Source organism: Bos grunniens, chromosome 25 (genome assembly GCF_055505025.1).
Source record: "Bos grunniens cultivar Pamir isolate PY7600 chromosome 25, Bosgru_T2T1.0, whole genome shotgun sequence".
In the NCBI taxonomy this organism is placed as follows: Eukaryota; Metazoa; Chordata; class Mammalia; order Artiodactyla; family Bovidae; genus Bos; species Bos grunniens.
This window is the reverse complement of record NC_141189.1, coordinates 42,699,925-42,727,824: the sequence shown is the minus strand read 5'-3', so window position 1 is coordinate 42,727,824 and position 27,900 is coordinate 42,699,925. Positions and strand designations below refer to the sequence as shown.

Here is a 27,900-nt window from a genome sequence, read left to right as displayed (position 1 = left end):
CACCCACGGCCCCCTCCCCTCCCCCAACAATGACCACAGAGTGGCCCCCACCCTGGTTTCATGTATATAAGCGGACCCTGGGGACTGAGCACCAGGACGCCAGTTCTCAGCGCGCCCAGCTCCGGCTCAGCCGCCACCATGTCTCTGACCAGAGCTGAGAGGACCATCATCGTGTCCATGTGGAGCAAGATCTCCACACAGGCGGACCTCATTGGCACCGAGACCCTGGAGAGGTGAGCACCAGGTGGGCTGGGATGGAGCCTGGAGGGGACCGTGTAGGTCAGTGAGGAGGGTGAGTGAGGAGGGGTCATTGAGGAGGGGTCATTGAGGAGGGGGTCACTGAAGATGGTCAGTGAGGAGGGTCAGTGAGGAGAGTCAGTGAGGAGGGTCAGTGAGCATGAGCAGGTGAGGAGCGTCTCGGGGGTCAGAGGCAGGAGGAGGAGGTGATGGGGGCGGTCTGAGGGTCACCTGTGTCTCTCGGGGCCCAGCACCCAGGTCCCCACAACCACGTGGACGGAGGGAGGGAGGGAGGGAAGGAAGGAATGACTTGGAGACGGGCGGTCAGGGTGAGGTGGCCGGGCAGTACTGAGCAGCGGCTACAGCAAGAGTCACCCAGAGCGGTCACTAACTCGCCCGCCCGCCCGTAGGCTCTTCTCCTGCTACCCGCAGGCCAAGACCTACTTCCCGCACTTCGACCTGCACACGGGCTCCGCGCAGCTGCGCGCGCACGGCTCCAGGGTGGTGGCCGCCGTGGGCGACGCGGTCAAGAGCATTGACAACGTGACGAGCGCGCTATCCAAACTGAGCGAGCTGCACGCCTACGTGCTGCGCGTGGACCCGGTCAACTTCAAGGTGGGCGCGGGGCCCCGGGCGCGGGTTTCGGGGCCGGGGCCCCGGGGCTGGAGGAGGTCTCGGTGGGCGGGGTCTCGGGGCGGGGCTGCTCCCTGGGCCTGGGTCCCGGAGGGCGGGGCGAGGTCGCGGAGGCGGAGCTTCGTCCGGGCCGCCAGCGCTGACCGCTCTCCCTCCCGCCCCAGTTCCTGTCTCACTGCCTGCTGGTCACGTTGGCCTCGCACTTCCCCGCCGACTTCACGGCCGACACGCACGCCGCCTGGGACAAGTTCCTGTCGATCGTGTCCGGCGTCCTGACGGAGAAGTACCGCTGAGGCCGCCGCAGGACCCCCAGGACGGAATGGGCCCCCAGATGCTCTAAGGAGTCTCACACCCCACCCCACGCCTTCCCCGAGACGGGCCAATAAACGAATTAACGTCCACTTTGTCTCTGTGGTCACTGGGCCACTGTGGGTGGGTGTGGCAGAGGTGGAGGGAGGGTGCAGGGCCTGCCTGGGTTACATGGGAGGCCTGCAGGCTTCCTTGCACTGACCCCCTCTGTCTGAGGGCAGAGATCAGATCGGCTCCCTGTAACCTGGGGGGAGCACTTTCTCTTCTGCAGAAAGGGCGCCTCTAGGCCTTTATTTGGGGATGGGGTGGGAGGCAATGCTGGAACCCAGCTGGCCCCTCTGGCTGTCTCTGGGGCTTCTGATGGTATACTCTCTTCTTCTGGAATTTATACTGTTTCCTGGTTTATGCCTGATTTCAGTAAGAGGAGTACTGAATATATTCATTCATTCATCCACCCATTCATTGCTCCATTAAGCAATCATTTATGAGCCCGTAAGAGGCCCAAGCAGAGAAGGCAATGGCACCCCACTCCAGAACTCTTGCCCGGAAAATCCCATGGATGGAGGAGCCTGGTAGGCTCCAGTCCATGGGGTCGCTAAGAGTTGGACACAACTGAGCAACTTCACTTTCACTTTTCACTTTCATGCATTGGAGAGGGAAATGGCAACCCACTCAAGTATTCTTGCCTGGAGAATCCCAGGGACAGAGGAGCCTAGTGGGCTGCCCTCTATGGGGTCGCACAGAGTCGGACACGACTGAGGCGACTTAGCAGCAGCAGCAGCAGCAAGAGGCCCAAGAATATTTCTAGGCCATGCATACGACCACTTAAACCAGCAAAGCTCTTGACTGGTGGAGCTGACAGTCTAGTGGGGGATACAGATCAGACACGGAAAAGGGAAAGAGGTTCAACCTTGCTCATAACAAGAGAAATGCAAAGTAACACTAAAAATTTCACTGGGATCATTTCTCACCTACTTGATAAACAAAAACCCAAGACTTTGACCATACTCTGCTGGCGGCCCCCCTACAACGTGGGTGGGAGTAGAACACAGATGTATAGAGCCACTGGGGCAGCTGAATCTGCTATAGTCTGGAAAACAGTCCATAATGATTCAACGACAAAACAAACCATGAACATCAACACCACAAGGAACTGGGAACGGAAAAAAAAAAATGACAATTTCTTACAATGATTGTGACATGATAGCCAGGATTTACAGAGTTAAAAAGAAAAAGAAGTGAAAAAGTAGATTGGTGTATGTATAGCATGATTTCTTTTCCGTGAGGAGGGGAAATTCAAGTATGTGTGGGCACACATGCATGTGAGTGGTTCATTGACCTCTGTGTGCCCTTGCAGGTGCTCATCTGTTAGTGTGTGTTTGCGTATTTTTGCAAAAAGCAACTATGGACAGATAAACTGGAAATGATTACACATGGCAACGTGAATGGGGTTGAAGGCGTGCTCCTCCAAGCCTAACTCTCTTCACTCTCTTGACCTTGAATCATGTTAAATCATCAAAAAGAAATTTTAAAAGAGCAAAAAATAAAACCATCAAAATAAGAATATAAGTTACATGAAACTGGTTGAGGATGTAGGAATCTAACGATCAGAAAAAAAGAACTATTCCAAGTGACTTGTGAACATAGTACCCTGGCTGTGCAAAGAATCTCTAATATCCAATAACTTATTGTTATTACAACACAGATACTGTGAGTTCGTAATCTTATATTTTAAAACATTTCCAAACTGTCAAAAAGCAACTGTAAAAATAAGACAAAGATGGAGAAATAGGAGTGACTGCTAGTGGGTATGGGGTTTCTTCAGGGGATGATGGAAATACTCTAAAATTGTAATAGTTGCACAATTCTGTGAATGTATTAAAAATGAACTGTTATGTTTTAAGTGGGTGAATTGGATGGCATGGGAATTATATCTCAGTCAGTCAGTTCAGTTCAGTTGCTCAGTCGTGTCCAATTCTTTGCAACACCATGGACTGCAGCACGCCAGGCCTCCCTGTCCATCATCAACTCCCAGAGTTTACTCAAACTCATGTCCATTGAGTCAGTGATGCCATCCAACTGCCTCATCCTCTGTCATCCCCTTCTCCTCCCAACTTCAATCTTTCCCAGCATCAGGGTCTTTTCAGATGAGTCAGTTCTTCACAGCAGGTGGCCAAAGTATTAGAGTTTCAGCTTCAACATCAGTCCTTCCAATGAATATTCAGGACTGATTTCCTTTAGGATGGACAGGTTGGATCTCCTTGCAGTCTGAGGGACTCTCAAGAGTCTTCTCCTACACCACAGTTCAAAAGCATCAATTCTTCGGTGCTCAGCTTTCTTTATAGTCCAACTCGCACATCCATACATGACTACTGGGAAAACCATAGCCTTGAGTAGATGGACCTTTGTTGGCAAAGTAATGTCTCTGCTTTTTAATATTCTGTCTAGGTTGGTCATAGCTTTTCTTCCAAGGAGCACACATCTTTTAATTTCAGGGCTGCAGTCCCCATCTGCAGTGATTTTGGAGCCCAAAATAAAGTCTCACTGTTTCCCCTACTATTTGCCATGAAGTGATGGAACCGGATGCTGTGATCTTAGTTTTCTGAATGTTGAGCTTTAAGCCAACTTTTTCACTCTCCTCTTTCACTTTCATCAAGAGGCTCTTTAGTTCTTCTTCGCTTTCTGCCATAATAAACCTACAAAATATGCTAAGAAGACAAAACTTCCAAATATTCATCAAGATTCCCCAGTTTACAACTTGCCTTCACTTGCTCTTCCTTTCTGAGTCGCTTGAGAGTAGAATGCAGGCATGACTCCCTTTAATACTCTCAGCATCCCTAAACACCTGTAGATTTCCTAAAGTCAACCAGAACACTTACCTGGACAGCCAGAGAACTACCACCAAAATCACGAGATTGTGAAATGAAAGTTGCTGAGTCATGTCCAACTCTTTGCAACCCCATGGACTGTAGCTTGCCAGGCTCCCCTGTCCATGGAATTGTCCAGGCCAGAATACTGGAGTGGGTTGCTGTTTCCTTCTCCAGGGAATCTTCCTGACCCCAGCATCAAACCCAGGTCTCCTGAATTGCAGGCGGATTCTTTACCATCTGAGCTACTGGGGCACCTGCATAGGCAGGTGATTAACCTGCCACCAAAGTCAGGAGATTAACACCAGTCCAAAGCCATCAACACAGATCTCATCACACACTGTCCTTCCCAAGAATGGCCTTTACTTGTCAACATCAAATTGCTCGTTTAGTCTTCTTCAGCCTGGCTCTTCAGTCTATCTTTGCATGATCTTCATATTTTTGTGGACATTATGGGGTTTTTAAAAAATATTTGCTATTTTATTTATTTGGTTGCTTAGTTGCAGCATGTGGGATCTAGCTCCCTGATCAGAGATCAAACCTGGGCCCCCTGAACTGGGAGTGCAGAGTCTTAGTCACTGGACCAATTTAGGGAAGTCCCTGAATTGTGGGGTTTTTTTTTTCTTCAATGTCTTAATATGAAAAGAGTTGAGTATGACATTGTCGGACAGAAGAATGAATATTTTGCTGAATAAAAGCCCCAAGTCAGGATACATGCACAGCAGAAATGGGGCCAGGCTCCCAGCACTTGTGTATAATTAAAGAAGGAATTTTTAACTTAAAAAAGTCAGTAAAAGAGGATACAGATGAAAAAGGCAGCAACAACACCAACACTGGAAAAGCGGGAAAGGGAGCAAGCTTCTCTCGGGGGCTTGCCCGGAACTGGAGAGCTGATCGGTCTCAGGGAACTTCAACATTTGGATGGACTCTAAACGCAAACCTAATCTCTCCAATCAGGGTCTTGTCAGAACCAGTAATCCTTTTCCCTGAGACCCTATATAAAGAACTCCTGTCCTCCCATGACAGGGAGCCTAAGCAAAGAACCCTCACTTTTGACACCACTTGGGATACATATTGGGCCCCAGCAAACAAACCACCACCTCCCAGACAGAAGCCCAGGAAAGTTGCCATGCTCAAGAAGTTGCTTCAGACTCTAAGATTTGGGAAATCTACATCAGCTGCTAGCTTAGCTTCTGGGGAGGATGTTGGGGTTCCAACATCCTGATGCCCTTTCTAACCACTGGGAGGTACCTATAAAATGACCCACTCCCACCCTTCAGGAAGTTACCTGGCCATGGCGAGTCTCCCCCAGCTCTCAAGCCACCAAACCTGCAAAACTAACCCATAAAGTAGCAAGGGCTTGAGGAGGCAGAACTGCTGGCCCAGCCCATACTGCCTTACCTACTGGTGAGCAAAGACCAGCAGCTAGATTGGGGAGCCACAAAGGAGGGGGTCTAGGCAACAGGATCCCCCTACTACCCCACGGCTTTCTCCTGACTCTGAAGCAGCCATGATGACGGGCCCAGAAAACCCACACACCTCACTCCACACGACAGACAGCTTAGACCTCAGAATTACTGCCATGAAGAGCAACAAGGTCTCTCTTTGTTTAAAGTACAACAAGGGAAACTCTTGAGAAAATTGGGAATGGGCCTGGAGAAAATAAGAGCTTAGACGTCTCTGCCACCTTTCCGAAAGGAAAAAGTTCATGCAAGTAGGAAAGTCAGGGTCTTTCCCTGCTTTGTGTTCCTGGCTAAACTCAAGACTAAGAAAATCCCCTGGACTTGCAGCCTCAGTAAGTATACAAGTGCCCCACCAGCACACGCCACCCCCCCCACCAAGGTTAGCCTCTGGCATGTGAAATGCCCAAGAATTTGCCTTCTAGTCCAATCCCCACCGACCTCAACCCAACACAAAGGGCATCTGCCTGTGGTTCTCACCTCTCCTCAGAGAAGAGGATCCTAGCAGAGCCTCCAAGGTACAGTCAGGTGCCAAGGAACACAAGGCCAGACTGTCTATCAGGCCAGGGCAGGGACAGCCAGCTTCAGATCAAAGAGAGAGAGGCTTAGTGTAACAACCAGTGTCATTTCAGCAGGAAAGTAGAGGGCAAGTGGTGAGAAGGGCTCCTATGGGCACACCTTCCTGGGGACGCAGTTCCTGTCAGTTGCCTCCTCCTGCAGGAACATGTGTAGGCAGCGTTCATTCTGAGCTGGTGGATGCCCAGCATCCATCCAGTTTATTAGCAATTCTGCTAATAAATTGTTTGAGGCCCTACCTCTTTTCTCCAATAAAGGACTCCTCAAAGACCCTTTCATTTCCTCGAAAAGGGAGCTGCCATTTCAAGACTTTCCCGTGCAGTGGTGGGACTATTAATACAATCGTTCTCTCTTGCTCCAGCTCATTTTCTAGTCACTCAAAGTTACTGCAGCACCGTCATACACAGGACTCCTTCAGTTTGAAAACAGGTAGTTTTGTTCACATGCAAATCTCGTAGGTGGGTGAAGCAAGCGCAGCCCACGCCTACCGTCTGTGGATTAAAGATGTTGATATCCAGAAAGTTACTTGGCAGCCTATAAGCGTTGGTCAGTTCCTGCAGCTTCAAGTTAAGGCTCCAGGTGTTAGCTACTGCCAGGTCTGACATCTTTCCAAAGGAGAGACCTGGACCGGGGGCTTCATTGTGGTTTTGATTTGCATTTCACAAACAAGTCACGAAGTTGAGCATCTTTTCATGTGTTATTCTTTTTTTTTTTTTTTTGATAAAGACTATTCAAGTCCCTTGTCCATTTTTCATTGGGTTGTTTCTTATTGTTGTTGAGTTGTAAGAGTTATTTCTACCTTCTGGATATAGTTCTTTATCAGATATGTGGTTTGCAAATATTTTCTCCCATTCTGTGAGTTGCCCTTTCACTGTCAATAGCTTTTAACCTGACCTAATCAAGTCTTTTGATTTGACTTCCAGGGTACAGGAAACACATGGACAAAGGAACCAGCTAAATAACACTGCAGGGAACCTATCAGAGCAACCCCAAAATGAAATAAATATTCTACAAGTCAGTAGGCCTGAACTGTTCTGCAGTCATTGATAAGGAACAGTGGGTATGGGGTGGAGAGCTTCTGGAAGAAAAAAATGAATAGGCAACTGAAAGCTACATAAGAACCTGGATCAGATCCCAACCTGAACAAACTGAACAAATGTGGGGGATGAACAGGGAATTTCAGTGCAAAGGGAAGTTCACTTAGATTGAGGATAGGCTTGTGGTTATTTATATAGAAAGTGAAAGAAAGTGAAGTCGCTCAGTTGTGTCCGACTCTTTGAGACCCCATGGACTGTAGCCTACCAGGCTCCTCCCTCTGTGGGATTCTCCAGGCAAAAGTATTGGAGTGGGTTGCCATTTTCCTTCTCCAGGGGATCTTCCCAACCCAGGGATAGAACCCGGGCCTCCCGCATTCCAGGCAGACGCTTTAACCTCTGGGAAGCCCATTTACATAGAAGGATCTCCTTATTCTAGGAGATCTGTGCTCAAGTTTACACAGAGACATGATGTCATCACACGTGACCCCAGTGTTTAGAAGAAAAATAAAACACATTGAGACACATCCCCATATACACTGACAACACAAATGTTAGCGATGATTGGTCCAGGTGGGGGACCGCAGCGGCTCAGCACGCTGTTCGTGATGTGCTAGACCTGACCTCAGCGCGCTCCCCGCCTGTCACTCCACCCTGCGCTGGCCTCCTTTTTGTCTCCCAGACGATGACGGAGGCCTGGGCCCTCTCAGGGCCCTTGCACCTGGCGCCACTCACTCTTCCCCAAACATCTTGTGGTTGATTCTCCCAGCTCCTTCAAATACTCATTCAGAAATCCCCATCTCAGCACCATCTTCCCTGTTGACTTATCTAAAAGTATGACCCCTCTGAGCTCCACGAACAGCACTTCCCTGCTCTCTCCTTTCTGATGGCAATGCCATCTGTCTCTCTCCAGCCAGAGACCAGCTGGAACACAGCCATGGCCAAACAGAGTTGGGTCTGTTAACTCACGGCCACAGAGAAGACCACTGCTGTGGGGAGCCCTGTATCTGAGTCAGAGAACTGAGCCTGGGCTCAAGGAAGCAGGCTAGCTCTGGACTGAACCGGGAAGTGGGAGTCATCCTACAATCCAGTGTCTCAGTGAGTCTCATCTAGAAGATAAGCGATGCTGTGACTGACAGTGAAGCAGCAGCCGCTCATCAGCCAGGACGGGGGCTGCCAGGATGTTCCCTTGGTGGGAGTGGTCCCTGTTTTCTCTATTTGGACAGTGCTTTTCTGCCTGAAGCATGGCAGTTCCAGCGGCCAAGTCCTGATGTCATGTTCCAGAGGAGTGCACAAGCGTCGTGGAGAAAACCCAGGTGTCCGGGGCGGCCTTCCTCCTTCTCACGGCATGTTTACCTGCTGCCCTCATCCTGTTCTGCACACCTTCCCCAGCAGGAGTGTCTTCTTGCCCTGGGCTGAGCACCCAGCAGTTAGCAGTGGTCTGGCACTGGTTAGAAGGTCATACATCACCCACGAGGAATACATGGAGCTTCTGGGCCTTCACAATCTTGCCCAAGGCAGCCCCTGCTGCTCGCCTGCCTTTAGGGTCTGGTCAGGGCTGCAGAACCTCTCTTAAGGGAGATGCCTCCTTCCCTTCCTCCAGGGAGGACTCTGACCAGAGGGACTGCTGCCCAAATCGTGGCTGTGGGATGTGGACCCACGCACCTCACTGCCCTGGAGCTCCAAGGAGCTGGGTCTCGGGCCTCCCCTCCCCTGGAGGGGAGCGGCCTGAGTGTGAGGAGTCTCTCCCCTGAGGCCCGGGCCTCAGCCCCAGTGGAGTTTGTGACCACAGCTGCCTCCCCGCTGTCTAAGCCTCAGCTTCCCCATGGGGCCAGGAGACCCTGGGAACCCTTCACGTTCCGAAGAACTGGCACCGTTTGCGCTGGTAGGCCTGCTGTTCTGTGGGGACAAGAGCCAGCACCCTTGTCCACCTTCGGGCAGGCCCCGGCCAGCCATCCTTGACCCCCAGCCCCGAGCTCAGCTCACCCGGGAGGCAGGGCAGGCAGGGGCATTCACTCACTCGGGAGGCAGGGCAGGCAGGGGCATTCAGCTCACCCAGGAGGCAGTGCAGGCAGGGGCATTCACCGTCAGGGAGATGGTGGTCAGTGCACGCATGGTGCTGAGGCACAAAGACCCGTGGGTCACTAGACAGTTCTTTACGGGGAGCCAGCTCTGGGCTCCTGACTGTCCAGGAGGCTTCACAGACCAGCAAACAAAACCAAAACAAAATTCCCTCCTTTTCTGAGCTTACATTCTAGTGGGTAATAAACATGTGTTTTTCTTGGAAAAAAGAAAAGTGTAGCAAGTTGAAGACTGGACAGGCCAGGTGAGGGAGTTGCAATTTTAAATGGGGTGGTCAGTGTGGGCCTAGTAATACGGTGACATCTGAAGGAGGACCTTCCCGGAAGGAGGCCTGGAGAGGACGGAGCAGGCTAGAAGGAGGCAGCTCGGGGCCTGGAGGAGGACAGAAGAGGGAGGCAGAGCTGGGGGCAGGGAGCCTTCCCTCATGGAGGGTCAGTAGCCACAGCAGGGCTCAGGGGTGAGAAATGAGGGTTGGACAGGCCTGGGGTCGCTGGTCTGAACCTCAGGAAGGAAGGATGGAGCAGCTATCTCCAGGAGGGATGGGAGGCAGGGGAGGGGATGTGAGCCTGGGCGGGGGGTGGGGGTGTCTCCAGAGCACAGGTGGAGGTCAGTGCCGCCAGGTGGACTAAGGGCAGACGGAGGGGGGTTAGGATGGGGACGGAGCCAGGGCCCTCACCCCCTCCATTAAAATCAACTCCCTAGGCACAAGTTTGTGGGGTCAGGACACAGACTACCCAGGAGAAGAAAGAAAGGCAAGAAAACAGTGGGGCGAAGCGCGTCTGTGCACCACCTGACAAATGCTAAGAAAAGGAGCAGTCAGCCACCGCCCCAGCCCAGAAGGAGGGGCTCTTCCCTCCTGCCCTCAGGCCCTCCCTCGATTCAGCCCAGCCTTCCGGCCTGCAGGCCCCTGCCCCGGCCCAAGTTTCTGGGGGCTGAAGGTGGCAGTTCTGGGCTGGGGTCCTGCAGCCAGGTTCTAACCCAGCCTGACTTACTTTGCCCGCTCCTCCCCCCGTCACCTCCCCCGCCCACACAGGTCCACCGAACCCCTGCTTACACCTGGCACCCTCCATTCTGGCTGGAGACCCCCCTGCTGGGGAATTCCCAAGATGAGGGGCTGGCAGTCTCCTGTGGTCCCTGCTCTCTCCAGCCTGGAGCCCAAACGTCACCCCTGTCCCCAATGATCCCGGTCCTGGACCCGAAAGGAAATGGTTTCTGCTGAACTTGACCTCACAGTGACCGCCACCGCATGGGGCTTCGAAGGGTGCTCACGGGGAGGCTCAGGTGGCTGAGCTTGGGACTGAAGTCTAAGCTTCAGAGTGAGCTTCCCAGACAGTTGGTTCAAGTTCACCCTTAGGGCCAGCTGTGCTGGGCACACTCTTGCTGGACCGAGGGACTAACAGTGAAGAGAAAAGCATCAATACGCTGGAGGCACTTCAGGGAAGTCAGCTAAACAAAGAAATACACAAGGGTGAGTGGTGACCCAGGAGTCTGTGTTCTTCCTCTGTGGTGTTGGTAGGAACAGGAATCCTGACTGTTAGGGAGCCTCTGAGGACACGATGCTGGCGGGGCCCCCGGAGCGGGCGGGGAGCGGCCCTGCGCATGCGCCGTCCGCGGCGTCGCGGGGTTGTCACTCCACTGGTAGCTCACTCCCAGGAAATGGATAAAGAAAGGTCACCTGCGCAGGTGAGGCGGATAGAAGGGAGCTTTCGCTTTTCAAGCTGGGCTTTTTCCAGGGCTGCTGTGACAAATAATATGCATAATGTGCAAAATCTTAAAATATTAATTGAAATACATACAGAAAACATGTGTTAAAGAAAATGTAGACAGAAGACCCTGAGTGTGTGAGGACAGTGCATGTGTGTCTGGAGACTGATCATATGTGTGTCAAAAAAAAAAAAACAAGTTACAAAAATACACCCTGAACCCATTTGAACACTGAAAAGGAATAAACAGATTCTAATTGTCATGTAGGAAAATGCTCATCCACCCCAGGTAATAAAACCAGGTGTCCCTACACACATTATTAATACCACCAACAATCAAGAGTTGAAACTGGCCAGCACGTGAACATGGGCTCCCTTGGGACAGTGCCGTGGATGGGGTGTTGAAGGGGGTCAGCCCCTTCTCCAAGCACCCCTGCTGCTTCCTCTGCGGCAGTGGACAGAGGGCTGGGGGGACACATGAGCGGAGTAACACTCCAGAGGACCAAGGCCTGGGCTATGGAACCCCCGGCTCAGACACAGAGACCGGGGCATGGTGCCAGGCCGCCCACAGCTCAGCTCCACCTCATGGCACGTGGTGGTTCCAGGAGCCTGTGCTCAGGAGGAAGCCCCATGAAAACATGCAAAACCGAGCAAGCTAGAACTCCTGCAGACCCCATCACCTGGGGACAGTTGTTTTACCAGTTTGCTGCCTGCTATCCACCCCTTCCTTCTATTTAAATAATACTGGGGGGGCTTCCCTGGTGGTCCAGTGGCTAAGACAACATGCTCCCAATGCAGGGGGCCCAGGTGTGATCCCTTGTCAGAGGACTAGATCCCACATGCCACAGCTAAAGATCCCATGTGCTGCAACTAAGACCTGGCACAGTCAAATAGAAATATATCCATATATACTACAACAAGCTACCACCGCACGCCGGTCAGAATGGCCAAAATTTAAAAGTCTACAAATAAATGCTGAAGAGAGTAGAGAAAAGAGAACTCTCCCTCACTGCTGGTGGGAATGCAAGTTGGTGCAGCCACGATGGGAAACAGTACGCAGGCTCCTCAGAAAGCTAAACATGGATTACCATATGATACAGCAATCCCATTCCTGGGCAGATATCCAGACAAAACTATAATTCAGAAAGATACATGCACTCCTATGTCAAAGCAGCATTATTCACAATAGCCAAGACGTGGAAAGGGCCTAAATGTCCATTGACAGAGGAATGGATCAAGAAAATGTGGTATATACATACAATGGAATACTGCTCAGCCATGAAAAGAACAAAATAAAGCCATTTGAAGCAACTGAACGACTTCCCTTTCACTTTTCACTTTCATGCATTGGAGAAGGAAATGGCAAACCACTCCAGTGTTCTTGCCTGGAGAATCCCAGGGACGGGGGAGCCTGGTGGGCTGCTGTCTATGGGGTCGCACAGAGTTGGACACAACTGAAGCGACTTAGCAGCAGCAGAAGATGCAACTAGAGATTACAATACTAAGTGAAGTAAGTCAGACAGAAAGACAAATAGCATATGATATCACTTCTATATGGATTCTAAAATATGCCACAAACAAACCTATCCTGGAAAATGAAACAGACTTATAAACAGAGCACAGACTTGTGGTTGTCAAATGGGAGGAAGAAAGAGGGAAGGAGGGACTGGTAGATACAAGCTATTACATATAGAATGGATAAACAACAAGTCCTGCTATATAGCACAGGGAACTATATTCAATCCCTTGGGATAAATCCTAATGAAAAAGAATATAAAAAAGAATGTATATGTGTGTATAACTGAGTCACCTTGCTGTGCAGCAGAAATTAACAGAACATTGTAAATCAAACATGTGTTATGCTGTGCTTAGTCGCTCAGTCATGTCCAACTCTTTGTGACCCCATGGACTTTAGCTTGAGAGGTTCCTCTGTCCATGGAGATTCTCCAGGCAAGAATACTGGAGTGGGTTGTTATGCCCTCCTCCAGGGGATCTTCCCAACCCAGAGATCAAACCTGAGTCTCCCGCTTTGTAGGTGAATTCTTTACCATCTGAGCCACCAGGGAAGCCCAAGAATACTGGAGTGGGTAACCTACCCCTTCTCCAGAAGATCTTCCTGACCCAGGAATCGAATCAGGGTCTCCTGCACTGCAGGTGGATTCTTTACCAGCTGAGCTATGAGGGAAGCCCAAATTAATTGTGGTATATCCAGTTTCTTCCCCTTCTTATTAAAAAAAATCCTATCTTTCAAAAGAGATGTGCCTATAAGGAAATGTTTATAAGAATTAAAAATTTTTAATCAAGCTACAATCTGTTAAATTTTATATATATATACATATATACACATATATATATGTATATATATATATATATATAGTTCTCGCTGTACTCTTTGCGAGAACAAGGAACCCATGAAGCACATAGAAATGGTTGCCTTGGGGAGGAGGGGATAAGCTAAGAGGGTAAAGCAGGTGAAGGCACCAGCTGGGATGGAAACCCAGGAGGGAAAACCGTGGGTTTCTGTGCCCCAGGCACTGTGTGAAGGGCCAGCCCCTCCCCTGGGTGCCAGCTGGCAGAGGCCCCCACCAGGCATCTGGGGGCCTGTGGGTGGAGGAGACCTCAGAAGGAGCCTCAGCCGGGTGAGGAGGGATCTACAGCCAAGGCTGGAGAGGGCCAGAAGCCAAGACTGTTACTCCCTCCTTGTGACACCTGGCTTCACTTTTCTCATCAGGTGGAGCCGCAGAAACTTAAAATAAGAACACAGAACGCTTCTGGGAGAGACGCACCCCAGGTCATCCTTCCCTCAGAGGGACAGGCAGGTCAGGGACAATCATTATGGAGGCTGGGCCCTGGGCTGGGTGGACACACGGACCCTTCGCCAGGCCAGGGCCCTTATCTCCCTGTTACCTGCTCTGGCTGTGGCTCTGCAGGGGCAGCCAAAGTGATAGCCCCTCAGCCATCATGCCCACCAGGCCCTGACCACCCGCTGTCACTGGAAATGATAAGAAACCCACCGCATTGCCCTCTCCCTTCTCCCAGTGATGACCCTGGCCCCAATCCTGGTTCCACATATATAAGGGGACCCTGGGGGCTGAGCATCACCAACACCAGTTTTCAGTAAGTCAAGCTCCCGCTCAGCCGCCACCATCTCTCTGACCAGGACTGAGAGGACCATCATCGTGTCCCTGTGGAGCAAGATCTCCACACAGGTGGACGTCATTGGCACCAAGACCCTGGAGAGGTGAGCACCAGGTGTGCTGGGGTGGAGCCTGGAGGGGACCTTGTGGGTCAGTGAGGTCAGAGTTCAGTGAGAACAGGGGTCAGTGAGGAGGGGTGACTGAGGAGGGTGAGTGAGGAGGGGAGAGTGAGGAGAGTGAGTGAGAAGAGTGAGTGAGGAGCGCAGAGTGAAGAGGGTCAGTGAGGATGGGTCAGTGAGGAGTGTCACCGAGGATGGTCAGTGAGCATGAGCAGGTGAGGAGCGTCTCGGGGGTCAGAGGCAGGAGGAGGAGGTGATGGGGGCGGTCTGAGGGTCACCTGTGTCTCTCGGGGCCCAGCACCCAGGTCCCCACAATCACGTGGACGGAGGGAGCGAGGGAGGGAAGGAAGGAATGACTTGGAGACGGGCGGTCAGGGTGAGGTGGCCGGGCAGTACTGAGCAGCGACTACCGCAAGAGTCACCCAGAGCGGTCACTAACTCGCCCGCCCGCCCGCCGGCTCTTCTCCTGCGGCCCGCAGGCTCTTCTCCTGCTACCCGCAAGCCAAGACCTACTTCCCGCACTTCGACCTGCACACGGGCTCCGCGCAGCTGCGCGCGCACGGCTCCAGGGTGGTGGCCGCCGTGGGCGACGCGGTCAAGAGCATTGACAACGTGACGAGCGCGTTGTCCAAGCTGAGCGAGCTGCACGCCTACGTGCTGCGCGTGGACCCGGTCAACTTCAAGGTGGGTGCGGGGCCCCCGGCGCGGGTTTTGGGCCGGGGCCCCGGGGGCTGGAGGAGGTCTCGGTGGGCGGGGTTTCGGGGCGGGGCGAGGCCTCGGGGGCGGGGCTGCTCCCTGGGCCGGGGTCCCGGAGGGCGGGGCGAGGTCGCGGAGGCGGAGCTTCGTCCGGGCCGCCAGCGCTGACCGCTCTCCCTCCCGCCCCAGTTCCTGTCCCATTGCCTGCTGGTCACGTTGGCCTCGCACTTCCCCGCCGACTTCACGGCCGACGCGCACGCCGCCTGGGACAAGTTCCTGTCGATCGTGTCCGGCGTCCTGACGGAGAAGTACCGCTGAGGCCGTCGCAGGACCCCTAGAACAGGCTTCGAGCCCTCTTCTTCCCCTGCACCCTATTAGTGTTTCATAGGGACCCCCAATAAATGGATGAGGATGGAAGGAGCCTGGTCGTGCGTTCTCAGTATTGGGGGAAAGAAGGGAGAGTGACGGGAGAGAATGGGGACTTCGCAGGAACGCAGCCCAACACGGTGTCACCCCCCGGCCTGGAGTGACTCCAAGGGGCGCTTTGGAGCGGTCCTTGGCCTGCAGAGCCCAGAGTCGCTACCGAAGGGAGCAGGGCAGCCCAGGACCGTCCACGCCGCGTTCTCGGGTCAGACCTGCACTGGGACCTCTGTCCCACCCCATGTCACCCAGTCTGTGGCTTCACTCGGCGTGGTGGGTACGCGTCGGGACTCAGAGTACTTCCCTCAGAGTTTGTCATCCCAGCTCACCGCTGCGAGGACCCTTGAAACCTCCTGGCCCCTCGGATTAAGGGGGCTCCCTGCCCCATGCGCTTTCTCCCTGTCCCTCCATTGGCTCTGTCTGGCGGAGCAGTAACTTTGCCTTCAGGGGAATAATTGCAGACCCATTTAAAGTCTGCAGCAAAGGCACCCACACACGGCGTGATTTAGTTTCTCCGCGGTGAGGAGAACCTGGCTTGGCGACCTGGGTCGCCAGGTTCTCGCCGCGCTCCTGAAGATAAGGGCGGGCGGGGCGCCACGAGGGGGCCGCTATAAGGAGGCCGGGGCGGCTGGCGCGGCCCCTAAAGCACGCCACGCCAGCGTCATGCTCAGCGCCCAAGAGCGCGCCCACATAACACAGGTCTGGGACCTGATAGCCGGACACGAGGCGCCCTTCGGGGCGGAGCTGCTGCGCAGGTGGGTTGGGGCGGGGTCTCCAGAATCGCTGGGAGGAGGAGACCAGGGTACTGGGACTGAGTCCCGGGTTGGTGGCGAGTCTGAGCGGGTTTTCCCGGGGTCTGCGCAGCGCAGACGCTGGAGGGACCGTCCTCCCCACATCCCTGCTCCCGCAGGCTCTTCACTGTGTACCCTAGCACCAAGGTCTACTTCAGACATCTGGGTGACCACCCAGACGAGGTGCAGCTGCTGAGCCACGGTCAACGCATGCTCCAGGCGGTGGGCGTGGCCGTGCAGTACATGGACAACCTGCGCGCAGTCCTGAGCCCGCTTGCCGACCTGCACGCACAAGTGCTGCGCGTGGACCCCACCAACTTCCCAGTGAGCCACCCGGGGCGCAGCAGGGCTCGCGGCGCAGCCTAGGCGGGAGGGGAGGCGTTCGGGGAGGCACCGGCGAGGACAGGGCCCTTCTCACCGGCCTCTTCTCCGGCAGCTGGTGATCCAGTGTTTCCAGGTGGTGCTGGCCTCCCACCTGCAGGGCGAGTTCACGGTGGAGATGCAGGCGGCGTGGGATAAGTTCCTGACGGGCGTGGCCGTGGTGCTGACGGAGAAGTACCGCTGAGTTCCGTGCCCCGCGGGTCTAGGTCTGCGAAATTCAATAAACAGGCCTCAGTAGGCTGGAACCTGCGCACGTGTGTTCTTTGGGGAGCAGACGGACTGGCGTCGAAGTCGCCGGTCGGAGAACCTCCGGGTCCTGAGGGGAGACTCCAGGAACCGTAGGGTGCAACACCGAATCTTTGCTGACAGTGGAACCAGGGGCCTAGGAGCAGGGCCTCTGGCACTCAACACAGCCTGAATGAGGACATTTCCAGGGCTGACAGTCCTGGGTCTGGAACGCGCCTGGCACCCTGAGACAGTTGCCCTCCTGGGGCAGCGTCATGTGGTGGGCCCATGGAGTACTCCCTTTCGGCATCGCGGCTGCCAGACGGTTGGCTAAGCACGTCCTCATTCACTCTCATCTCCATTGCTAGCTCCCTCAGGAACTGCAAGTGTCAATCTTCCCCTCTTTAACACACAGTAGCGGGCACCAGAGACCCTCAACCAAGTTTCTGGCCTGAGGTCAAACAGACTTGGTCCAGGGATCCCTGGACCTCACCTCTGTTCCTCCTCCATTTCTTCCAACTCCAGTCTCAGTCTCAGTGCCTGGCCCTCGTCAGAATTAGTCCCTTCCTCTGAATCTCCTGGGGCAGACAGTGGGGTATGTCGACACATTCCTAGTCCACATAGACACACTGTGTGACACTATGCATGTCCCTAAGCAATCTGAGCCTTATGCACCCGACCAAAAAATCCCTAACTTCACTGGGTCTTTGAAGTGATTTTTGAAATAATAATCCTAAGGAAGGCTGGTTGTCAGGCAGGCCCGAGTCTACCCAACCCCCACCCCAGCTCCAGCACTCTGGCTCAGTCTCTGCAGCCGCTGGGCCATAGCGCCCCATCTTATACACAGACAGACAGACACACACACTGTCAATCTCTCCTCGGCAGCACTGGGGCACGGATCTTAGCGATCAGTCCAGAGCCTTTGCAAAGACAAGAGCCCAACCCTCCAAGCTCTCCAAACTCTGAATGAGGATGGTTCCCTGGATGACAGTCTCAGGTATGTGCAGGGCTGGACACTCGGTGACCAAGTTTGAAGGGGGATGCTGGACACTAACCCCTCACCCAGACTGGGCAGAACCCCCCTCGGTCTCTGCCCTTTAGTGCGAAAGCAGCTTGCTTCACTTCGGAAAAGATTGTGTTCCTCTCCCAGACTGGCAAACGGAAACCTCCATGCTACCCCAGCGTGGGTACAAACTCGGTTCCAGGGGGTTTGGGTGGCTCAGAAAAGTGCGTGAGCTGTTCAACCCACAGAACCAGGGTAGAAGGTACCATAAATAGCTGGATTGCAGCCAAAGCGGGACAGGGCAGGGGCCACCTTGGGACCCCGACACCCCACACACTCTCCAGACCCATCTTTCCAGGCCAGCACCTTCTGGCCTCGCGCCAGCCAATGAGCGCAGCGCGGGCGGGCGTGCCCCTGGCGCCGGGAGCATAAAAGCTCGCGTACTCGCAGCCCCGCACTCTTCTGGTCCAGACCCAGACTCTGAGAGAACCCACCATGGTGCTGTCTGCCGCCGACAAGGGCAATGTCAAGGCCGCCTGGGGCAAGGTTGGCGGCCACGCTGCAGAGTATGGCGCAGAGGCCCTGGAGAGGTGAGCACCGCACTTGCCCCGAGGGGACCGGGCCGCACGCCGGGCGCGTCCTTGTCCCGGGCCGCTCGGCCTAAGCCCGGCTTTCCCGCCTCTTCACCCAGGATGTTCCTGAGCTTCCCCACCACCAAGACCTACTTCCCCCACTTCGACCTGAGCCAAGGCTCCGCGCAGGTCAAGGGCCACGGCGCGAAGGTGGCCGCCGCGCTGACCAAAGCGGTGGAACACCTGGACGACCTGCCCGGTGCCCTGTCTGAACTGAGTGACCTGCACGCTCACAAGCTGCGTGTGGACCCGGTCAACTTCAAGGTGAGCTCGCGGGCCGGGCCGGGACAGATCTGGGCTAGCGGGGCAGAGAATGCGGCGGCGCCCCCACCCAGCCCCCGCCCCCCTGACGTCCCCTCTCTCGGCAGCTTCTGAGCCACTCCCTGCTGGTGACCCTGGCCTCCCACCTCCCCAGTGATTTCACCCCCGCGGTCCACGCCTCCCTGGACAAGTTCTTGGCCAACGTGAGCACCGTGCTGACCTCCAAATACCGTTAAGCTGGAGCCTCGGCGACCCCTACCCTGGCCTGGAGCCCCCTTGCGCTCTGCGCACTCTCACCTCCTGATCTTTGAATAAAGTCTGAGTGGGCTGCAGTGTCTGTAGCCTCGGGTCTCTGTGTCCGCGAACCGGCCGGGGTGGGCGTGGTTCTCAGTCCCTAAGAGTGGGAGGGTGGAGGAGGGCGGGGAGCTAACGCTGAGGGTCCCAGAATCTGCTGAACCAAGTTCCCCTCCTGGGAAGACTTCCAAGGGTTCTCTCTGAGGTGGGGAGTGCTGAAATGGCCACCCTGTTTTGAAATTTTTCTGATCCCCCTTAAACATAGTTAGATGAAAACAAAAGCAAACCACACAAATAGGCTCTTCCTTGTGCAAAAGCAGGGGCAGGACAACCTCCAGGAGATTCCACTTCCTCCCTATCAGAGACAAGGGGGATCGGAACAGGGATCGCGGCCCAGGCACCCGTCCTGGGTCACAGGAACTCTCTGCGGCGTTGCGGGGGAGGGGCAGTCAGTGAGAAGAGGGGCCTCTAGCTCGCTGCCGTCTTCCGCAGGCTCCTCACTCCCTTGTCCCTGGAGTCTGCGAAGCTCACTGTGCCCCTAGCCCTGCGTTCCCTGGCCTCTAAGCCCCCTCCCCACATCCATCCGGGCTTCTGGGGTCTCCTGGCAGTTCTGCCTTGGTCCTGTGAGCAACCTTCAGAAAGGCCCTTGGACTCCACTCTGGAACCTCGAACACCCAACCCACCCTGTAGCCCTTAAGGACCCAATCAGCGCCTCCAGCCCAGCCCCCCACCCTCGTCTTCAGGGCAACTCTGCGTTGGATAAAAGGTGAGGAGGGTGGCGGGGCTACTGATGATCACGTTCTTTCGGGGCAAGGACCTCTGAACAGCTGGGGAGTTACTTCCCCTCTCACCACGTAGTCTTCCACTATCCCGCAGCCCCATTCACTTTTATTTAAATGTAGAAAATAAATGAAAAATTAAAATCCACCTACGTTTTCACAGGGGACTTCCCCAGCGGCTCAGTGGTTAAAAAAAAAAAAAAAAATCTGCCTGCAAAGCAGGAGATCCAGGTTCCATCCGTGGGTCGAGAAGATCCCCTGGAGGAGGAAATGGCAACCCACTTCAGTATTCTTGCAGGAAAATCCCATGGATAGAGGGCCCTGGCGGGCTACAGTTCATGGGGTCACAAAAGAGTTGGACACGACTGAGTGACTAAACAACAACATTTTCACACACACGTGCACCTTTTTTTATGTTATTCAAAAGAGTGAGAGAGTCCCTCCATCCTGTCTCCCCAACCCCCACAGAAACAGCTGATTTTCAAAGTCTGGGACTGAGCCCACTGGCTTCTATTCTGTGCTGAGGGGATGCAGTTATGTCTATAACTGTACCTTTTTTCCCCCCAAAAATATCATTCTACCTTACATATGTTTTCCTTCAACTTGCTCTTCTCACTGATCTGTGTATCCTCTACCTGTTTTCTGGCCAATTCATTCAGTTCTGTCTCACTTATTTCGATATTTCTGTTAATTTTCCAGTAAAATCCTTTGTCAATTGTTCTCATAAGTCATTTGTCTTTTCTTATATCTATGCTGGAGGTCTTCCCATATTATGAATGTAAGCCTTCGGCTGAGAAACGTTCCTCAAGTCTTGCCTTAAAAGGGCCGGGGCTGCAGGAACCAGCACCCGGGGAGAAGAGACTTGAACCCAGAGCTCCATGCAAATTCTGTAACCCGCTCTCAGTGTTCCAAGACTGCCACTTAGTTGCACTCAAAAACTCTCTGCGGAAAGAAAGGAATCTGGCGCCAAGGCTGAAGAGGAACAGGAGGCTTGGACTGGGGTGGGGGTGGGGTGGGGAGGAATTCGCTGATTACATGTGAACGGTGAGCCAAGTGTGTTACTGGCTGCCTCTGGCATGGACTAGGCGCACTCAATCGCCCGTTCATTCACTGATACTGCCCAAGTTTAAAATGCCCAGAGTGTGCCAAGCCTAGGTCCGGGGTGGATAGCACGGGCTGACTTACTCCCTTCCGTTCTCAAGACAGCTGACGGACTCTTACAGGATGCAGGAGCGGGCATCCACCCAGCTCCACAATCCCGCCCCTGCCACCTGGCGCGAGGCTACCACTTTCGGGGAAGGTGGACGCAGCGGGCGGGAAGCAGACGGTGGAAGCAAGAACCCCGGGTCAGAGTCCAGGTCTCCGTGGGTGGGTGAGGGAAGCACCCATCGCCCGGCCGGGCGCAGGTCTGACGCCGCGCGCCCTCTGCGGTCCAGGTCCGGCCGCGCATGCCGCGTGCCAGCCAATGAGCGCAGCGCGGGCGGGCGTGCCCCTGGCGCCGGGAGCATAAAAGCTCGCGTACTCGCAGCCCCGCACTCTTCTGGTCCAGACCCAGACTCTGAGAGAACCCACCATGGTGCTGTCTGCCGCCGACAAGGGCAATGTCAAGGCCGCCTGGGGCAAGGTTGGCGGCCACGCTGCAGAGTATGGCGCAGAGGCCCTGGAGAGGTGAGCACCGCACTTGCCCCGAGGGGACCGGGCCGCACGCCGGGCGCGTCCTTGTCCCGGGCCGCTCGGCCTAAGCCCGGCTTTCCCGCCTCTTCACCCAGGATGTTCCTGAGCTTCCCCACCACCAAGACCTACTTCCCCCACTTCGACCTGAGCCACGGCTCCGCCCAGGTCAAGGGCCACGGCGCGAAGGTGGCCGCCGCGCTGACCAAAGCGGTGGGACACCTGGACGACCTGCCCGGTGCCCTGTCTGAACTGAGTGACCTGCACGCTCACAAGCTGCGTGTGGACCCGGTCAACTTCAAGGTGAGCTCGCGGGCCAGGCCGGGACAGATCTGGGCTAGCGGGGCAGAGAATGCGGCGGCGCCCCCACCCAGCCCCCGCCCCCCTGACGTCCCCTCTCTCGGCAGCTTCTGAGCCACTCCCTGCTGGTGACCCTGGCCTCCCACCTCCCCAGTGATTTCACCCCCGCGGTCCACGCCTCCCTGGACAAGTTCTTGGCCAACGTGAGCACCGTGCTGACCTCCAAATACCGTTAAGCTGGAGCCTCGGCGACCCCTACCCTGGCCTGGAGCCCCCTTGCGCTCTGCGCACTCTCACCTCCTGATCTTTGAATAAAGTCTGAGTGGGCTGCAGTGTCTGTAGCCTCGGGTCTCTGTGTCCGCGAACCGGCTGGGGTGGGCGTGGTTCTCATTCATTGCCTCGGACTAAGGAGCTCTCAGGCAGAGGGAGAGAAGGGGAAAACGGGACGGAGGGGTGGGGGTGGAGCCTGTCCCACGGCCACTGCCTGGGATTCTCTGGGCAGCCCTCACCCTCAGCCTGGAGTGATTTCTGAGTACATTGGCCCTTCCCTGAATTCATCCCAGAGCCTTGCATGTTCATCACGGAGATTTTTGCGCAAATGATCAATTTGTTGGCGGACCTCCAGCCAGGACTCGGAGCTCTCCCGGGGCTGCTCCCGGAGCTGGGTGGTGGGGAGAACACAGAGGCCCTCTGGGTGCCTCCCTCCCCACCAAGTGCTTAGAGGAAGCTAGGGGTGCGTAGTGCCCTTGTAGAGCCAGGCCAGGTCCTGGAGGAACCTCTGTCACCTGGTACACCCACCCCACCCCAGGACACCCACTGGGCGATTGAGGGTCTGAAAGCCTGATTTTGGGCACCCAGCTTAGGATCCACTGCACTGCCCTGAGGCCCACTGACTCCCCCTGGCGCTGCTGTGGAGAGGAGAGCCAAGGCCAGGGTGCCTACACTCAGAGGTGCTTTTTTCCCATGGAGAATGCCCCTAGCACCTGTGGCTTGAGGTGTCCAGTCCAGGCAGTGGTCCAGCCCCAAGCTTTCAGCTGGGAGCAGTGTCCTTTCTTCCCTGGGCCCAAGAGTCATCGTCAGAAAATGGATGGTAGGTTTCCTGCTTTTAGCATGTGAGCTCTCTGTAAGAGGCAGTCTTCCTTATTTTACTATTAGGCAAAATGAGAGCCTGGACTAAAAGTGGAAACAACCCAAATGTACATCGAGAGATGAGAGGACAAACAAAACGTGGTCTAAACAGACAATGGAATAAGTTATCCAGCCATAACAAGCAATGAAGTGTAAATACATGCTACAAACACAAAAGACCACGTACTGCATGATTCTATGCACATGAAATGTCCAGAATAGGCAAATTCACAGAGGCCAAGAGCAGACTGGTGATGTCCAGAGGCTGGAGGGCAGGGGTTATGGACTGACTGCTGATGGGGAGAGTGTTTCTATTTGGGATGATGAAAAAGTTCTGGAATTAGATAGTGGTGATGATCACACACTGAATATGATTAAAGTCACTGGATTGTACACCTGAAAATGGCTAAGACAGTAAATTTTATGTTATGCCAATTTCAATGCATTTTTTTAAAAGGATGTATAGTGATGCCTGGCACAGAATGAGTGCTACATGGGTATTAGCTATTATGTGGAGGATCTATCCTGTACTGTGCCAGGTCGCTTCAGTTGTGTCCAACTCTTTGCGATCCTATGGACCACAGCCCTCCAGGCTCCTCTGTCCATGGGATTCTCCTGGCAAGAATACTGGAGTGGGTTGCCATGCCCTCCTTCAGGGGATCATCCTGACCCAGCGATCGAACCCTTGTGTTCCCAACACTCATGTCTCTTAAGTCTCCTGCATTGGCAGGTGGATTCTTTACCATTAGCGCCAACTAGATTTCTATTTGGGATGATGAGAAAGTTCTGGAATTAGTGGTGATGGTAACACATAGTGTGAATATAGTTAAAGACACTGAATTGTATACCTCAAATGGCTAAAACAGTAAATTTTATGTAAATTTCAATGTATTTTTTAAAAAAGGATGTATAGCGATGCCTGGCACAGAATGAGTGCTTTATAGGTATTGGCTATTATTTCTAGGATCTATCCTAGCCACTCTGAATGCTCATTGTCCTGAAAAGGGCATCTGCTATGAACCAGGAACAACCTTGGGAAGAAACTGTTACCTGCCTTATATTCCATAAATGAGAAAACAGACTGACGTTCAATGCCAAACTCCATGCTAAAATTCAGGGCCACCTAATATTGACACATACTAAATATTAGTTTCCAAAAATAGGGATTTCAGGGTCCAGGGCGATTGGGAAGGCCCCAGGTTAGAGCTGACGCTCCGTGGAGAGCTCCTAGACCCCTCCCGGCCAGATTCTGCGACCAGAGGCCCGGCGCCCCCTGGAGGCCAAGGGGACAGCAGGCCGAGAGGCGCAGGCGCAGCCCAGGCTTTACCGAGACGCCGAGCGCGGGGCAGGCCGGTCTCCACCATGGTGCTGGCGCCGGCGGACCGCGCTGCAGTGCTCGCGTTGTGGCGGAAGCTCGGGACCAACGTCGGCATCTACACGACGGAGGCCCTGGAGAGGTGCGCACAGGTCCTGGCGCCTCAGGGCTCACCTGTCTTCAGCGCGCTCGGGGGATGCGTCCCCCGCCGTCCTATTCCGGAGCCCTTCCTCCCCAGGCCCAGCCATCAGGACGCGCCTCACTCGCCGTTCCTCCCGCAGGACCTTCGTGGCCTTCCCTTCCTCCAAGACCTATTTCCTCCACCTAAACTTGAGCCCCGGCTCCGCCCAGGTCACAGCCCACGGCCAGAAGGTGGCCGACGCGCTGAGCTTGGCCGTGAACCACCTGGACGACCTGCCGGGCACCCTGTCGTACCTGCGCGAGCTGCACACGCACAAGCTGCGCGTGGACCCGGTCTTTTTCAAGGTGAGCTCGCGGGTGGGGCCGACGCCCGTTGCCGGGGGAGGGGGCTCTCACCAGGCAAGGGGTGGTGCACCGCGTGGGAACCATTCTGTCTGTCTGCAGCTGCTGTGCCACTGCCTGCTGGTGACCCTCGCCCGGCACTACCCCGGAGACTTCAGCCCCAACATGCACGCCTCGCTGGTCAAGTTTCTGAACCACGTGATCTCGGCGCTGGCCCCCAGCAGTGGCTAAATTGGGAGGGTGGTAGCGGGGGTCTCCAGTGTTTGAGTAAAGTCCGCAGTCCCGGCTGTGCCCGTGTTCTCTTCTAGGGGCCTGACGAGGGTGGGACGCCCTTCCCAAAGAGAGGCGGGAAGTCTGGACAGGGGTTCTCCACTCCCACGTGGTAAGCCCCGACGCACCATGCCCTTGAGCGTGGCCACTTGGAGGTGTCGGCTGGGCCCCCGCCCGGACCGTCTTTCCCGCTGCAGCCTTCGGACACCTCACATGCACCTAGTTAGTACCGCCCGGCACAGCTTGCGAGGAAATTAGGACGCCCCTGCAGGGGTGGAGTGGGACTGCGCCTCCTGAACTGAACGCGCAGGGCACTTTCAGCAACCGGGAAGCTTGGGGTCAACGGTGCCTTTGCCAGACTCCGGACCTGGTCGGAGGAGGTGGCGCCTGCAGCGCACCCTGCCCCCATCCCACACAGCAGACAGAACTCAAAGCGTCTTCCTTTAAAAATTTTTTCTCATGGAATAAATCACGGTCATCGCAGAAACTTCAGGAAACGACTCCCAATTGCTGCACCTCAACTGCCCATGCCTTCCTGTGGGTTCCGGACATACATTAACAGCATTAATTTCTTTTTTCTTCTTCACAATTTCAGATACAGGATTCGTTCTTACTGTATATCTCAGCAACCTCAGCACGTTTTTCTCTTTCCTTATTAACTATAACATTTTTTCACTTAAAGGAAGCACTTGAGGTCTTTGGTGCATTAACTCCTCTTGGGCACTGAGGCCACTATTCAGTCAAATAAGGGTCACTGTGAACACGAGTGCTGTGGTACTAGGACAGTCCACCTGGCACCAGAGAGGACCACTAAGTGACCAGAGGGGTGACTCACACCCCAGTGGGGAGGGGTGATGGCACATTTGGAGAGATTTCTCATAAGAATATATTCAGTTTCACATTGGCATGATCAGAGGAAACTTAACACACATGAGATGGCAGCAGCTCCCCCTAGGCGGGGCCAGAGGCAGAGAAGACAGACACTTGGTCTAATCCCAGCAAAGGTATGATTTTTCACTTATGTTTTCCACTTTCACAACTAATTTGCAAAAAACCTTCCCTGAGTATTTGTAGCTAAAAGCCTACGCACTAACATTGTCATGCCCTTGGAGGATTTCTTCAGAAGTAATTTCTGGCTTTTTGAGAATATCGCCAAAATTGCTTTCCTGAGTTTCGCCAGCAGATGAGCACCTTGCACCCTTGGCAGCCTCACCTGCTCACTGCTAGAGGGCCACCCACTTCCCATGGTAGCATTCTTCCTCAGGTTGATCCAGATTTTGCCCATTTTTTCCCGGGTATTTCCTGGGGGGACTCTTTCCTCCAAATAAACCCAGCCCCTCCTCAGGTCTCTGGGCCCAACCACGCTCCATGGCTCTGCCTGTTCTGAGCTGCCATTTCCGATCTACACCCTCATTTATGACAATTAGGAATGCTGGATAAGACCCTTTCCACCCTCTAACAGCAAGTGGACTCGGAATCTTCAGACCAGATAACTAAGTGAAGGTGAGAACTCAGATGTCACAGCACCTAAACCACCTGGGTTCTGAGGTATTTTCCAAAATGAGCAAACTTGAGCTGAAATTTTTTCCTTACGGGTTCACAGTTCAAAGGGCCAGTAAAAGGTGATATACCCAAAAGGTGACTTTCCCATAAACCTGGGGCCCTAAAGATATCCCACTGGGTTATCCTTTCTCCAAATACAGGGACTGGTAAGAAGAAATAATAAACAGAAAGAAAAAAGCCCCTGGCTATTCAGCAGAAAAGAAAACATGCTTCCCTAATAAAATGAAATCACATGCTGATATGCAAACAAATCCCCCCACCCCCCACCGAGAAAAAAGTACTTCACAGGCCACAAGGTGCCAGGGCTGACAAACTCACCAGGCACACAGGGCAAGGCACCTGCATGAAAGCCAGCAGCCACTGCAGATGCCACATTCAATGCAACTTGGCTTGAAACATCTGCAGGGAACCACAGAATATAAAAAGGCACATAGCAGGACTTATCTGGTGGTCCAGTGGTTAATCTGCCTGCAACTAAACTTGAGTGCCACAACTGAGCCCACATGCAGTGAAGAAAATTTAAAAAGATAGAAATAGGTTTTCTGAGAGTGCAGAGCAGTGTGGTGCTTGTGAGCTTCCAGCATGGCGTACCGGGGCCAGGGCTGGAATGTGCAGAAGGGGCAGGTGCAGCCCATCAATCTCATCTTCAGATGCTTGCAAAATAGATCGCGGATTCAAGGGTGGCTTTATGAGCAAGTGAATATGTGGACAGAGGGCTGTACCATTGGTTTTGATGAGTCTATGAACCTTGTATTAGATGATGCAGAAGACATTCATTCTAAAACAGTCAAGAAAACAACTGGGTCGGATCATGCTAAAAGGAGGTAACATTACTCTGCTCCAAAGTGTCTCCAACTAGAAGTGACAGATGAAGTGAGAAATTGTTTGGCAATACCGTTGGTTTTTTTAGGTGTCCTTTGTTAGTATTGTTCTGCTCACTCTTGTTATTACCAGATGACAATAAATGCTGTGAGACGTTTTTTTTTTTAAGATAGAAATAGCGTTACGATTTCCAAGGTAACAGAGTAGAAAACAGGATGTTAAAATATTCTAACACAACCCCCCAACCCTGGGGAGGAGGGCTGAGCTGGGCAAAAATGGAAGGAAAAATGTAAAGACCCCAAAAAATGGCATCAACAAAACAAAGGAGGAATTCCCTGGCGGCCCCGTGGTTAGGACTCCACACTTCCACCGCCCAGGGCACAGGCTCAGCTCCTGGTCAGGGAGCTAGTCTCACTTGCTCTGTGGTGCACGGGTTGGTCAGTCAAGTTCATTCTGGTTTAACTTTCCGGCCAACCCAATATTGACTATTTGACTTAAATGACTCAAAGAAGGGATAAAGATCAGACTTGAGGCTTAAAGATGAAAAGCGCAAATACAGTAAAAAGAATTATCAATGGATCCAGAGACTAAAGTGGACCCTGCAGCGCTCCCTTCTGGTGTTCTCATGTGGTCACCTCCCCTTGTGTGGCTGTTCGTTGCTGTTTTTAAATTTTATTGGCATATTGTCGATATACAATGTTGCATTAGT

The 27,900-nt window shown here is 53.9% G+C and overlaps 6 protein-coding genes and 2 pseudogenes across 7 annotated transcripts; 7 read left to right on the top strand and 1 right to left on the bottom strand.

Moving 5' to 3' along the window:
* Window positions 1–1,271, top strand: LOC147345760 (hemoglobin subunit zeta). Its single transcript, XM_086376710.1, has 3 exons — window positions 1–233; window positions 648–852; window positions 1,035–1,271. The coding sequence occupies exons 1-3, from the start codon at window positions 61–63 to the stop codon at window positions 1,161–1,163; spliced, it is 507 nt and encodes a 168-aa protein (XP_086232836.1). The 5' UTR covers window positions 1–60; the 3' UTR covers window positions 1,164–1,271.
* A 4,123-nt stretch (window positions 1,272–5,394) lies between these two features.
* Window positions 5,395–13,061, bottom strand: LOC147345759 (sorting nexin-12 pseudogene; annotated as a pseudogene). The gene has a single exon (XR_015154946.1). The product of XR_015154946.1 is annotated as a sorting nexin-12 pseudogene (transcript).
* On the top strand, window positions 10,445–15,274 carry LOC147345758 (hemoglobin subunit zeta-like). Its single transcript, XM_086375609.1, has 5 exons — window positions 10,445–10,514; window positions 13,666–13,720; window positions 14,062–14,142; window positions 14,637–14,841; window positions 15,043–15,274. The coding sequence occupies exons 1-5, from the start codon at window positions 10,445–10,447 to the stop codon at window positions 15,169–15,171; spliced, it is 540 nt and encodes a 179-aa protein (XP_086231735.1). The 3' UTR covers window positions 15,172–15,274.
* A 628-nt stretch (window positions 15,275–15,902) lies between these two features.
* Window positions 15,903–16,690, top strand: HBM (hemoglobin subunit mu). The gene is made up of 3 exons (XM_086376708.1): window positions 15,903–16,028; window positions 16,184–16,388; window positions 16,501–16,690. The coding sequence occupies exons 1-3, from the start codon at window positions 15,937–15,939 to the stop codon at window positions 16,627–16,629; spliced, it is 426 nt and encodes a 141-aa protein (XP_086232834.1). The 5' UTR covers window positions 15,903–15,936; the 3' UTR covers window positions 16,630–16,690.
* A 1,383-nt stretch (window positions 16,691–18,073) lies between these two features.
* LOC147345756 (hemoglobin subunit alpha-1) lies at window positions 18,074–18,898 on the top strand. The gene is made up of 3 exons (XM_086376705.1): window positions 18,074–18,263; window positions 18,365–18,569; window positions 18,674–18,898. Exons 1-3 carry the CDS (start codon window positions 18,169–18,171, stop codon window positions 18,800–18,802), a joined length of 429 nt encoding a protein of 142 aa, XP_086232831.1. The 5' UTR covers window positions 18,074–18,168; the 3' UTR covers window positions 18,803–18,898.
* A 2,201-nt stretch (window positions 18,899–21,099) lies between these two features.
* On the top strand, window positions 21,100–21,942 carry LOC147345755 (hemoglobin subunit alpha-2). Its single transcript, XM_086376704.1, has 3 exons — window positions 21,100–21,307; window positions 21,409–21,613; window positions 21,718–21,942. The coding sequence occupies exons 1-3, from the start codon at window positions 21,213–21,215 to the stop codon at window positions 21,844–21,846; spliced, it is 429 nt and encodes a 142-aa protein (XP_086232830.1). The 5' UTR covers window positions 21,100–21,212; the 3' UTR covers window positions 21,847–21,942.
* A 2,121-nt stretch (window positions 21,943–24,063) lies between these two features.
* Window positions 24,064–25,298, top strand: HBQ1 (hemoglobin subunit theta 1). The gene is made up of 3 exons (XM_086376707.1): window positions 24,064–24,195; window positions 24,335–24,539; window positions 24,639–25,298. Exons 1-3 carry the CDS (start codon window positions 24,101–24,103, stop codon window positions 24,765–24,767), a joined length of 429 nt encoding a protein of 142 aa, XP_086232833.1. The 5' UTR covers window positions 24,064–24,100; the 3' UTR covers window positions 24,768–25,298.
* A 1,516-nt stretch (window positions 25,299–26,814) lies between these two features.
* LOC147345753 (small nuclear ribonucleoprotein E pseudogene) lies at window positions 26,815–27,349 on the top strand (annotated as a pseudogene).
* The last annotated feature ends 551 nt before the right edge of the window (window positions 27,350–27,900 follow it).